The sequence below is a fragment of the Micromesistius poutassou genome (assembly GCF_964030765.1).
Source record: "Micromesistius poutassou genome assembly, chromosome: 14".
Classification (NCBI taxonomy): domain Eukaryota; kingdom Metazoa; phylum Chordata; class Actinopteri; order Gadiformes; family Gadidae; genus Micromesistius; species Micromesistius poutassou.
The window spans coordinates 10705910-10719841 of record NC_140284.1 but is presented as its reverse complement, the minus strand read 5'-3'; the positions used below and the strand labels follow the sequence as shown (position 1 = coordinate 10719841).

The window sequence follows — 13932 nt, the reverse complement described above, 5'->3', positions numbered from 1 at the left end:
CAAGAGCAGGGATTGCTTGGAGAGATTTTATGTGATCTCCCATAAAGACAGTTACTATAATAGGGCAGTGGTTTCCAACCTGTGGGTCCCGACACCAATAAGGGCTCACAGAGGTTTCGGCCCTGATCATTTTTAGTCTATGGTAAATGTAATCGCTATACCTCTGGTACACTGTTGTTAGAAATATCCCGGAATTTGTCATTTCTGGGTCATTCACACACTACACTAGATAGTCGACAGTGTGAAGCAGTGTTTTTTTAATTTGTGATTAACCGGAGAGAGAGAGAGACAGTAAATCCTCATGATGAAGCCACAGGACCCAGGTGGGGTTGCTCTGTTATGGAACCAGTCTCTAGAACCAGCAAACTGGCAGATGGAACCAGGAAATCGTTTGATTCCTGACCGCTTGCTTTCTTATTCCAAAATAACAAAAACATTGGAGCTCCACCTTTACATAAAATCATTAAAGGATAGTTTTTCCTCTGTGGTAACCGCATGTTAGCACATTATGTTTTTATTTCGTGAAATATAATATAATGTTTTTTTTGGTTTAACCTGATTAGTGTGTTTTGTGTGATTAGGCTAGCTTAACAACAGCTAAACACAACAACAGCATTGTCATTGTTGCAGTTGGCTGCTGCTACATTGATTTGGCTAATCCTCCATTAGCTGTAATACATCAGCAATGCTCGGCTTCATGCCTAAAGGTAGAACTTTAGCAAGTGCTGTTTTGTACAAAGAACACATGGGGAGGGGGGTTCCAGGGAATTAACCCTAACTACTTCTGGCCAATGGGAGGCTTGGATGACTTCTGTCTTACATCCCGAAGACGGCTCCTTGCTTCCAAATCAACACACACATCTGTCATGCAGGCTAATCCCAGTCAACCAAGTTCACATCATTAAACTGACTTAACATCCAAACAAATCCTTCCTTTTCTTATCAGTTCAGAATCCTTCTCCCTTGACCCCAAAGTGAGCACTAAGACCTCAGGTGGCCTAAGATAAATTGACATGTTATAAATGTAGCACTTAAAATCATCATTAAGGTTTACAGTTAAAACTAATTTGCAAGACGGTAATCAGGTATGGTTTGAATAGCAAAATGCTATGCAGTGCTGGCACTATGCTCAGAAGTATATAATAACAAACTATTGTACTTAAATTGTAAAGAAGACCAAATCGCAATACAGGCTAGTGTGTTAAAACCATTTAGTCTGAATCATTCCAGGTGAACTTTAGCCTTAATCCTCCTGCCAGCACCCCTAGACCTCAGAGCCCTGTGGTTTGAGTCCACATCTTAGGACTGTATATTAGGACAGCACAGAGGAAGCATTGACAGCCATTAGGCATCGGCTCAGGACAAACAATGAAGAACAACCCTAAAGAGTCACTCATTATCCCTACGCGGCTGGCTCTCCGGGGACAGACGGTGACCGGGTGCCAGGAGGAGAGCCGCCTGTAACCAAAGCTCGTTCAGCTGGCTTCACCTGAGGGGACAAAGAGCTCCCACAATACAATCATCCAGGGAGATCCCTGGGGAGACAAGCGGCCTCGTGGGGAGGGGTGTGGATCCTCCACCAGCCTAATGTCCTGATGTACGGCCACTACACCCCCCCCCCCCCCCCCCCTGCTCCGCCCCCACCCATAGCATATGAGGGTGACATCATCTCCTGTACTGTTTCTCATTTACATATTTTAATATTATTGAAGCAAGAGATGAAAAAACATGATGTTAAGATGAATCACCATTCATGATGATTGGGACAAATATAGCTGCAGACAATGTTTAATGGAGACATTTAATCTAGACAACTATGTGTTATTCATTTAATTTGACTATCTTTAGATAAACTCTTTTCATTTGAGGAAAACCTGTACCAAAAGAATTGTTTTGGTCATTATTTCCTCTTATAGACATTGAAAGTTCCCTCTGAACGTCTGAGGACCACATTCCCTCTGAGCCAGTTTAAGAACATTCCCAATGATTCCAAAGTGTTTCCCTGGGAGGAATTTAAGACCTCTGTCGCGGTTTATTTTTGCCCCGGTGGTTTTCAATTACGGCTGAAAAAACAGATCTGTGACCCCACATACTGCCCGGACTCCTGAAGAGACGCTTCAGAATACCACCGGCTGACAGCGTGATCAGCTGTACGTTGTGTCAGTCATCTAGCTACTGACAGACAGCAGGGCTACACCCTGTAGCCTGGGTACTACACCCTGACCCCTGGGTACTACACCCTGGGTACTACACCCTGGACCCTGGGTACTACACCCTGTACCCTGAGTACTAGACCCTGGACCCTGGGTACTAGACCCTAAACCCTGGGTACTGCATCCTGAAACCTGGGTACTACATACGTCTGGCTGCTCACTGTGTGGACCAGTTCAGTCCTGCTGGTGTATTATAAAGAATGTTTTTCCTTAACCTATTAAGTTTAGTTCTTTAATCTGTGTTGATGATGTGTCTTACTGCCAATTAGCATGCATTGTTCTTTTGTCAGTAGATTAGCAAAGAGGGGATAAAGTTTAAAAAGGCCAGATCCAATTTGTAGATTATAATGATAAATTCCTTTAAAGCAGCCTAGTTGAAAATAATTAACATTTAAGGGTCTTACTCTTACCTCTCCTTGTTTTCCTATAATTATAGCACCACAGAGTACAACATTTTTAGAAAGGCCATAGTGTATGTATGAATAATCGTGATAAATGCCCATAGAGTATCCCGTTACACTAGGGTTTTAGTGGGATTACGCCAAAAATAAAACGTACTCGACTCCACTCATAGGGTTGGGATTCCCCGACCCTACGAGAAGGAGCCCTGAGGCAGCAGAGATAGCGTCATCCGTCCTGCCTTTGAATGAAGCCCTGCTCAGACCAGACATACAGCCTGCCTATCAGTCTCTCCATGTATGGTGTCGGCTGACAAAGCCAGAGCCAGGCTCTGACAGGATATTCATCCTTTATTTACCAAGGGGAGATCCAGCACCAAGATCATGTCTTTGTACGACGTGATGAACAACAATGGTGTGCTGAGATCATGTCAGTGTCTTCCACTGGATCCATTAAGGGGGTCTGACGAATGCAGAGAAGCAGAGTGTGTCCTGGGCGCTAATAGTGTTGACAACGGCTGTGTTGTCCTGACATTGGAACACAAGCCCTCAGGCAAGGTCACTGGGGTCGTCTGGAGGACCCTAGTGCTGAATGAGCCCATGTGATGCATGTGAGGTCCTGCTGAACCAGAGTCGCTGGCGTGTTCCTCCACCACCGCCGTGTGCTCTTAACTCATAGTCATCCCATGGTAATCCTCTCAGGGGATTTGATTTGCCAGTGTAATGGATGGGTACTCTACTCCATTGCGGTCCATCTATGCGCCTGGACCCCGACTAGGGGTTGAGTAACAGACACAGCAACTGGGCTCCCCTTTTACTGCCACTATATGTTCCAATTTTAGCTGAGAGGCCAGGGTGAGGCTGGAGGCTGCCAGGGGGCCTTCCAGTAACTACAGAACAAAAAGGTTCAATTTGGCCAAACGTCTGGAATGACATCATCTCCAACTGGTATCAGACCAATCAGTAATCAGTTGTGTGCAATACCCTGCCAGACATATATATATTTATTTATTTATTTATTTATGGATGGATAGACATAAGGACAGAGAGATCAAATTAACCCATAAAATCAATCCATGGGAAACATAATGTGATTATTCACGTTGTCTACATTAACTAATGAGATCGCTGAGTATACGAGTGCGGGGCCGCACGGTGTCAGAGGTGCAGATCAGGCGGAGTGGCCATCGATCCGATGAACTCGATCTTAAATACACGGCTAGGGGGAAAAGGTGCACGATGAGAAATGTAACATCTCTAACGATTTCACAACACTGGGATTCGATCTTTATCTGATTACTTGTCCAGGCGTCCGCACAACAACGTGCGCGCATATGAGGCATGACACGTCCCGGAGCCGCGAATATTGAATTATGGGGCCAGAGATCCAACAGCAGCGATCCATTAGGTCTCGTATTAGGAAGGTTAGGCACACCTTGGGCCACATTACAACCCGCACTGGGGACAGCGTCCATATTTACCCTCTCACGTTTCAGGGATCAGGTAGAAGATGACAATGATAACATTGAAATAACAAGAGATCAGAAACTTTCTATTTTTAACTGTTGAGTGGTAGTGGAGACCAGCATGGAATCTACCAGCTGGAAAACCCAATATTCGGTTCTATTTACATATTAATATACATTGATACATATTGGGCAAGACTGTTTGACCCATTTTTATTTATTACATATGTATAATCTTAAATGTTGGAATTCATAAGAGACATTAGAAAATGGTGCCAACAATGTGTGTGATATAAAGTCGTTTATAGGGGACAGAAAAGGGGCTAAAGTGTTTGACTCCCAATCAAAATGGTACATGGTTCAACTCCCAATGTCCACGTGTCTGCCTGCAAGTAGGACCCTTGAGCAAGAAGCCTACATGACTCCTTAATGACATGCATGTAAATTCACTGTCTGTGACTTTGGGTGTAGTTGCCTCTTGATGACTGGATAGTAAATGTTGTACTTTTTGGTTTGTTTCTATTAAAAAGGTCTGGGAAAATCCAGTAATCCCTGGGAGGTTCTCCATAAAACACGGTGGCTCAGGACATTACCAGCAGGCCCATATTTAAACAGCACAATTTCACAACCTTCCCCCCCGACCCGAGCCCAGACATTTCCGCTGGCTCGTCACGCTGTACCTTCCTTCGGCTGAGGCATGCAGAGCAGCTCCCATGATCCGTCAGAGCGAGGACTTCCTGTTTGTTTACAAAGCACTTCCACACACACACACACACGTGCGTATGCATGTAGGGACACACACACACGCACGCACGCACGCACTTACAAACACACAAACACACAAACACACACTTGTGCAAGTATACACACACACTGACACACGCGGCGCATGTACATATACACACACTTGTGCACACATTTGCGTGTGCACAAACACACACACACACACACACACACACACACAAATGCACGCACACACACACCCACACACATACCAAGGATGATAATGATGCCACAACTATCTCTGGACGGTAGTTTTCCATTCGGCCCACTACTTTTAAATGGTTGTTTTATTTTATTTGACTCATCTGTGTGGAGCCCCCCTGTGAAATGCATCCGTCCCATAAAATACCACTCAGTACCACAGTGTCAGGGGCCTGTTGTTATTGTTCAGTGTTTAGATTTCCTGCCCCAGACACAGGAGGACTCAGGGTACTATGAGTTGGGGCCGAGTAGACTTGGCTGACTAATGCACTGGACAGTGAGTCACAGGGGATATGGAATAAAGCCTGAGATATGGCATGCTTCAGGGGCCCCAGAGCCTGGATCTGACCCGGTGTTCAGGCGGGGGTTAGAGTTAGGTACTGGGTGTCATCAGATGCTCACCCAGCATGAGTCACAGCACTGTGATTCAGCTGCACCGCTAAGCATTATTTCCCAAAGGCATACTTCTGTGTCCTTATATGTCCAGAGAGGAGAGGAGAGGAGAGGAGAGGAGAGGAGAGGAGAGGAGAGGAGAGGAGAGGAGAGGAGAAGAGATGTTGCTGACTCAGTAGTTCCTTATATCATTCTCTTCATTTGAGATTGTTTCTCCATGGGAAATGCTCTGCCGGCGTAACCATTCAAAAACAAACAACTATCTCTCTTCAGCTTCTGTGATACACACACAATTACACACACAATTTCACACACACACACACACACACACACACACACACACACACACACACGCATGTAATGCACATATACACACACATGCATTCACATACACCATAAGTAAGCACACACACACACACACACACACACACACACACACACACACACACACACACACTGTGTAGCAGCAAGCTCATTCTCCACCAGACACACATCTAATGACTGTATAGATTGATATTGTATGTTGGCTGAGCCTTGGCTACTAGGCACCTCGAGACAGAGGGACCGAACAAAAGGGCTTTTCTTTAAGAGAGAGACAGAGAAAGGGGGGGGAAGGAGAAGGGGGAGATAAATAGAGGGGGTGCGAGAGAGAGAGAGAGGGGGGGAGAGAGAGAGAGAGAGAGAGAGAGGGGGAGAGAAAGAGGGGGATTAGAGAGATAGAGAGAGCGAGAGCATGAGACTGTTTGAAGCTAATAACCCCCTCTGTGGCACGATGACATCATCAGGGTCACACCCATCCCCGAGGTAGGTCTATTTCTCTCTGTCCCGTCACACAGGTCCTCCCCTTTAATTACTGGAGGAGGAACGTCTCGTCTAGGGCTTTTATTAACTCATAAAACACAGGAGGAACTCAGAGGAAAATGAGTCCAATTCCAACAAACGCCATTTGATTCCCTCGGCAGAATAATGATGGGTAGGGGAGCTTGGACTATTGCACTGGGAGTGTCTGGCATTCGCTGGAGCCAGTAATGGGAACAGTCTCTCTCTCTGACCACTGGTGGTAGAAGCAAGGGCAAGCGAGCGACTTAGAGGGCATTAAGAGTCAGTCGTTGGATTGTTTTTTGCGGTTTGGGTGTCGATTTGCCACCAGCTCAGTCAGTCAGTGGTCTCAAAGACAGGGGGGTGGGGGCGGGGGGGGGTTGTATCGACATGTGCTCTCACTAACGTGAAATAGCACTCTACCACCCGTAACCAAATTACACGCGTGGTGCCTGTCCTCCGTCGCCCGGTTCCCAGGACAATTATCTGTCTGACGGTAGGCTAATGAGCCAGAGAGCCCAGCCTCGCGCCCTATCGCCAGTGGGGATCGCTTGGCTATTGGAGATCAAGAGGGTCTAATGGGCAGAGAGGGAGCCCAGGAAGCCCATCACTGTAGAGATGGAGGCATCAGTGCTGCAAAAGGGTGGAGAAAAGAGTATTAGCGAAAGAGCATTGGAAGATGGTCACTCTGACTGTGGGTCACTCCATTGCTCTGTTTCTGTGAGTGAGTGAGTGAGTGAGTGAGTGAGTGAGTGAGTGAGTGAGTGAGTGAGTGAGTGAGTGTGTGTGTGTGTGTGTGTGTGTGTGTGCTTACTTATGGTGTATGTGAATGCATGTGTGTGTATATGTGCATTGTGTGCGTGCGTGTGTGTGTGTGTGTGTGTGTGTGTGTGTGTGTGTGTGTGTGTGTGTGTGTGTGTGTGTGTGTGTGTGTGTGTGTGCGTGCGTGCATGAGTGAACACAAGCATTGAGCTGAATAGCCTAATGCAGGCATGTTGTTAGCATAATACTACCAGAATGTACTTGTTTACATTACAGAGATATAAGACATCAGACTATCTATCAGTCAATGATGCAAGACTATTCCATGACCAGTGCACCACACATGATGAATATCAGGAATACTTTGGAACATTGCATTGTTTATCAGAATAGTTAAATATATTCCTACTGTTTCGTAGGAAACTGAAGGGTAATGATAAGTAGGAAGTTTGAAGGTAATTCATTTTGCCCTTCGATGCATTTCATCCAACACCGAGCCGTCAGTGTGATTTGCTGAAGTTGGAGGTTGTATAGCACCATCTAGTGTAATTCAAACATCACAACGTCACCAGTTGCTTGCTAATATAAAGCAAACTTTCAATAAGACAAAATGATTAATTATACAATTTCTTTATCTCGTAAAAAATGATTTAAAAAATAGTTTATCTAGCCTTTTATTTAGTTAAAATTAAAACATGGCCGAGAGATTAATTCATTTTCGAAGGTGTTATCGGAGACACCAGCCCAGTGTCGAAGTGTCCCAGAGCAAGGCACCTAACTGCTCCCGACGAGTTGGCTGTCGCCTTGCGTGGATGACACCGCCGTCGGTGTGTGAATATGTGTATGAATGGGTGAATGTGAGGCAATGTTGTAAAGCGTTTTGAGCGGCCACTGGTTAGAAAGGCGCTACATAAATGCAGTCCTTTACTATTCATTTAGGACAGAATACGGTAGTGTTTAGGACCGGGCGGGCTGCGGGCGCACTGCAACTCTCACATGACTTCGTTCTGGATCAGGTCCAGTTGTACTCTCCTGATGTTGCTTCTCAATAAGAGCTTCAGTCACAACATTAGAGGGATGCAGCCTCGGCTCTCATCACTTTATCCAGTTTGAGCATATACAGTTTGAGACGATTACCCCCACGGGAAACCCGTGGACATGACAGTAAAGATATTCTTCGTCCTTGCGGTGAACTTTGCGTATTTAGCTGTTAAAGGAAACTTGGTAAGAAACATTAACGAAAGATGAGCAATAGTACCTAATTCTACTTGTAAACCTTTGCATTGTTGTTTACTCTCAATTGTTTTAATAGGCCTATAAAGCGACTCAGGCCGGTGCTAAGTCTGACTTGGTTACCTCTGAGTCGGGAGTGGGACCCCCTCCCCGAGGAGCTCTGTTCGTCGAAAACGAAAGTCTGACCTGATTGTATTTAATGGTGATCAATTCACCAATATTGAACATCTACGGACAGCTTGAGTCGTCCTCTTTGTGTCGGCAGGCTTTTTGTTTCACAAGAATAAAGTTATTCAAGTAATTCAGTGCTGAAGTGAGACTTCTTGACTGAAAGTTGAGATGAAGATAAAGTTGTGAATCCCAGTCGTTATGGTGTATTGATTCATTATTATTTAAAAACTGGTGGTTTGGTGGTTGAATTGTTGCTCTTGTATATTCTTCTTGCAGGCTAATGGCGACCAAACTTTCTCCATAGACTACAAAAACAACTGTTTCCTCAAGGATGGAAAGCCCTTCCAGTACATATCGGGCAGTATTCACTACTCCAGAATCCCACGGTACTACTGGAAGGACCGACTGGTCAAGATGTACATGGCTGGACTCAATGCAGTCCAGATGTAAGTCATTCCAGTATTACGAACAAGGTTGAAATCTGGATTGAGCTATGAGATTACGAATTGAAAGCATAACGATGATCTTCTTCTGAACAGATACGTGCCTTGGAATTTCCACGAGCCAGTGCAGGGGGAGTATAACTTCACCGGGGACAGAGACTTGGTGCATTTCCTGGACCTGGCCAATCAGACTGGACTTCTGGTGATCCTGCGGCCTGGTCCCTACATCTGTGCAGAATGGGAGATGGTGAACACATGTTTCATAAATACCTGGCTCTTAATCATCCAATAGTTTCACTGCATTGAAGAGAAGAACGACTATTTGAATCATTCTTAATGCAGATGAGGCCTTCCAGATTTAGCAATGTGTTGTTTCTCTTGTGTATTTAAGTGTACTACACTTAGGAACAACAGGCCTCCATGGTTGAGGCTTAGTACCATAAGTATGTACTAGTAGTATCATGAGCCTAAACCATCTATTGGTATTATATCGTATGTCATTCAGGAAGCAGACCGGGCAAGCTTCACATGACCATGCTGCTAATCAAATTCTAGAAGTCACTTCCTGTGATGAAAGCAGAGATTTTATCTGCATCCTCTTTAAGGCTTTGCTACTCTTGTTTCCAGAGATCAATATATCTTCTGTGAAACTACATGAGGAATCTCTTCTGTCTCTCCTTCTTCAGGGCGGGCTTCCAGCGTGGCTCCTTGAGACACCAAACATCTTACTCCGCTCGTCCGACAAGGGTAAAACAAACTTCAAACACACTTCAGACACCTTCTTCCTTGTTGGTTGGTACAAGACGCACTTCTTCAGAGTTCACCTAAGCTCTGCACAGCCACCCCCTCCCACCCCTCCCATGCTCTTATTGTACGTTGGACGTTGGACGTTGTGTAGCATCTTATCCTAGCTATCTTTGTTGTATATGGGGAATGGGTTAACCTAACGATTGTTGGTGCTTGGCACTTGGTTCTATGAACATCCTTACTGTACCAACAGCGATGTATTGTTGTTTCTCCTTCTTCTGACAAATGTACTTATTGTAAGTAACTTTGGATAAAACCGTATAAATGCCCTAAATGTAAATGCAGATTTGTCCTTTGTTTCTCTACTGAGCTAGTTTATTTATTCATTATTTTCCCTACTAAGCTGAGCTGGTTTCCCTTCGCTGCAGATTACCTGCAGGCTGTCAGCAACTGGATGAACATCCTCCTGCCCAAAGTGAGACCGTGGCTGTACGCCAACAAGGGCAACATCATCAGCATTCAGGTACGACGTTAGACCGTCCTGTTAAAGGTCCCATATTGAACCACCAGGTGTGAGTGGGATTAGCCATTACAAGCCGTTTTGAAAATCGGCCTCTTCTGACCCATCACAAGTAGGCGTGTCCTACTAGATGTATGACAGATAGATGAGCAACGTTTGCTACAGTCCACTGGGTAGGCTGGTAGACTGATCTATCCAGCACACATCTAGGTGGACATGCCCACTTGATGTCAGAGAGGCAGATTTTCAAAACGGCTTGTCACGGCTAATCACACTCACACCTGGTGGTATAATATGTCACCTTTAAAGACATTGGCACGATGTCAACGGTTGGTGCAATGGTTAGACAGTCAGCCCCGGCTCCTGCTCAATGGAACCCTTCCCGCAGCGCAGGTGGAGAACGAGTATGGGAGCTACCACGCCTGTGACTACAACTACATGCGGACCCTGCAGACCATATTCCGCTACTTCCTGGGTGTGGACACGCTGCTCTTCACCACAGATGGAAACACGGACAAGGAGATGTCCTGCGGCTCTCTCCAGGGGCTGTACGCCACCATCGACTTCGGCACCGGTCGGTAACGCGTGCTCACACAGGCATCTGGGGCGTTCCCGGGTTACAGGGGAAGGTCTGATGTCGATTAACCATTTAAAAACAGACCTACAGCGACATCACACGAGGGATGGTCTAGCCAGATGTACCCACTGGTAGGCTGATCTAGCCATCAATCATATGGGTGGACAGTGCTATTTCTGTTTGATGCCTTAAACGTTTCAATGTTTGTTTTATTTAGATACCAACATAACGACAGCCTTCCAACGACAGAGGAGGTTTGAACCCCAAGGGCCTCTGGTGAGTTGCTTGAAATATCCTGTTATCATGTATTATGTACGGCATAACCCTATATATAAAGAGATTATGGATGGCTTGTAACACACAGTCGTCCTATAGGTCAACTCAGAGTTCTACACAGGGTGGCTGGACCACTGGGGGCAGGGGCATGCAGCAGTCAACCAATGGAAGGTCAGCAAAATGCTCAGGGAGATGCTGGCCTTGGGAGCCAGTGTCAACATGTAAGCCACCTTGATGACTTTACATTTCAGTTAATAAGGAGGGAGTTAAATGATAGGTTTTACTTAAAGAGAAAAGATGTTTAGCTGACCTACTACCATCACTGGGGTTTTAACAAAACACACCCTTAGGTATATTGTACACATTCCACTGTTTAATCTTTTCTTTCACAGGTACATGTTCGAAGGAGGCACCAACTTTGGCTACTGGAACGGTGAGCCCCGCCGCTACGTAGCATTAGCAACACGTCCACAGCAGGATAGTTTGTATGAGCTCGTATGGCGTGATGTGAACACTGACACGTGCCGCTGTTGTAGGCGCCGACCACGACATGCGGTTCCGCTCAGTGGTGACCAGCTACGACTACGACGCCCCACTGACCGAGGCGGGGGACCCCACGGAGAAGCTGCTGCTCATCAGGGACGTCATCAAGCAGGTACTGTCACCATGGCGATGGATGGAGCCGAGAAATAAGATCAAGGTTATAGGATGAGTTTCAGGAGGAGGGAATTTTAGAACATGAAGAAGAAGGAGCGCTGCAGTCTACAGAAATTCGAAACAATGGCGGTGCCCAAAGAATGTGTCGCAATTGACACTGATTTTACATGAAAAAGAGCGAATAACTTAATGATTAACAGAATGCACAGAATGCTTTTGATTGGTTGGGGGTGTCTGTGTCTGACTTGCTGTCTACTGGTTTCGTATTTATATTCAGTTCAGAGATGTTCCAGCTGGACCCATGCCACCAGCCACCCCCAAGTTTGCCTACGGCTTTGTGACCCTAAGAAAGGTCAGCAATTACTGTTGACGTACCTGCTGGTCACATTTTAACCTCTAATAGATTCAACAATCACTGACCCTAGCTCTCTTCATAGTTAAAATGGCGTCACAACCTTTTGGATATACAAACTTGATTGAAATTTGATAATCAATAATGAAGTACGGTTCTGCTTTTACAGGTTGGAAACATCTCCAGTCTTCTGGACCTGTTTTCACCCCAAGGGCCCATGAAATCTCAGTATCTCCTGACCTTTGAGGAGATGAAGCAGGTATTATGGAGGACATCTGACGGGCTGGGCTCAGACCATCCAGTGTTCCAGTGACTCCTCTTAACTTCTAGACCATCAGGCCTGTAACATACATGTTCTCCATTGTGTGTACAGTACTATGGATATATGCTGTATCGGACCAAACTGCCGAGGGAGCTGTGGGAGCCCACTCCACTCATATCTCCTTTGAATGGAGTTCATGACCGCGCCTACGTCACCGTCAATGGGGTAGGAGCTCACAATAACTCCTTTGTTGTCCGTCCATACAGGAGGGATGTGTTGGGGAAAGAACATGTCAATAAACATTGAATATTTTGTGTTTTTTTTTTTTAATCTATTTGGCCAGTGATTTAGATGATCAGACGCCAGATTTGTTTTTTAAATATTGAAGTTCTGGACGCGAGTTTCTACGGTTTGTACTTTTCTGAGCAGGTGTTCCAGGGCATGCTGGAGAGGGACACCACCCTGGTGATTAAGATCTCCGGCAAGCAGGGAGACACCATGGACCTTCTAGTGGAGAACATGGGCAGAGTGAACTTTGGCAGCAAAATCAATGACCACAAGGCAAGGAAATAACTCCCTATTTCTCACACACATGTACACCTATGATATATTTGTGGGCTTTACTTCATCATCATTCAAGAGACAGTGAATAAGTAACCAGCTCTGTGCTTCACCACAGGGCATCCTGGGCAACCTGTTCCTGGGTAGTGATGTGCTGACCGACTGGGAGATCTATACTTTGGACATTGACGGAGCCATCGCTGGTGGCTGGCTCCACTCTGAGGCTCGCTGGTCCCCCCCAGTCCATGGGAAGGAGCCCTCTGCTGGGCCCGTGTTCTACATGGGAACACTGCAGCCTAACGGGCTGGCAAGGGACACTTTCCTCAAGCTCAATGATTGGTCGAAGGTAAGGAGAAGTGTGAACGGATTTGACGTCTATGTCAACATGCTCAAGAATAGTGCTGTGCAAAGTCAATTGGGCGTTTGACTTTAAGGATTCTGGGGGAAAACGATTCAGAGCATTATGATGAAGAAACACTTAATGCACGTGTGGTTGTGTGTTCAAGGGTCAGGTGTGGATCAACGGGGTGAATCTCGGCCGGTACTGGCCGACCAGGGGGCCTCAACAGACGCTATATGTCCCAGGGCCGCTACTCAGCACCACCCAGCCCAACAACATCACCGTTCTGGAGCTGGAGGGGGCACCGGACCACCCCAGAGTCTTGTTCATGGACCGGCCTCACCTCAACAGGACTGCCGGGAGGCCCTGAGGCACCGTTGGCATCACATCATGACACCCTGGACGTCATGAACTTGGTGACCCCGTTTCAATTTATGGTCACCTGAATGTGAAAACATACCGGGAACGATCGAGCGACCTGTGAATGTCTGTGACTCAGGATAAGAACGGTTGATCGAACACATTGATCGTCACATTAGTATTACCCATCAGTGTTTGATGCATTTTAACTCAAATCATTGTCAAGATGATTTCACACACAAAATGTGTCAAGTATTAAAAGGTCATGCTCATCATTCATGCAAAATACTTAACAGAAGAATAGTATTTTTGAAATATAGTTTTTATTGCTTGCTCTTTGCATTTGCTCTTTCATACGCACAGTAAAATAAATTATTTGTTTTTTTGTCTTTTTGTTA

The 13932-nt window shown here is 45.8% G+C and overlaps 1 protein-coding gene across 1 annotated transcript; it reads left to right on the top strand.

Annotated features, from left to right (window-relative positions):
• The first annotated feature begins 8069 nt into the window (after nucleotides 1–8069).
• On the top strand, nucleotides 8070–13923 carry glb1l (galactosidase, beta 1-like). Its single transcript, XM_084478548.1, has 16 exons — nucleotides 8070–8259; nucleotides 8716–8885; nucleotides 8979–9129; nucleotides 9569–9629; nucleotides 10058–10152; nucleotides 10543–10723; nucleotides 10944–11002; nucleotides 11102–11223; nucleotides 11395–11435; nucleotides 11539–11657; nucleotides 11937–12011; nucleotides 12181–12270; nucleotides 12385–12498; nucleotides 12703–12834; nucleotides 12953–13180; nucleotides 13341–13923. The coding sequence occupies exons 1-16, from the start codon at nucleotides 8194–8196 to the stop codon at nucleotides 13542–13544; spliced, it is 1908 nt and encodes a 635-aa protein (XP_084334674.1). The 5' UTR covers nucleotides 8070–8193; the 3' UTR covers nucleotides 13545–13923.
• The last annotated feature ends 9 nt before the right edge of the window (nucleotides 13924–13932 follow it).

What these genes read in the sequence shown, in the direction of transcription:
- glb1l (XM_084478548.1), top strand. Translation starts at nt 8,194, where the DNA reads ATGACAGTAAAGATATTCTTCGTCCTTGCGGTGAACTTTGCGTATTTA. An exon ending in TCTGTGCAGAATGGGAGATG is followed by an intron (nt 9,130 to 9,568) that starts GTGAACACATGT and finishes CTCCTTCTTCAG; the next exon opens with GGCGGGCTTCCAGCGTGGCT. An exon ending in CACCATCGACTTCGGCACCG is followed by an intron (nt 10,724 to 10,943) that starts GTCGGTAACGCG and finishes TGTTTTATTTAG; the next exon opens with ATACCAACATAACGACAGCC.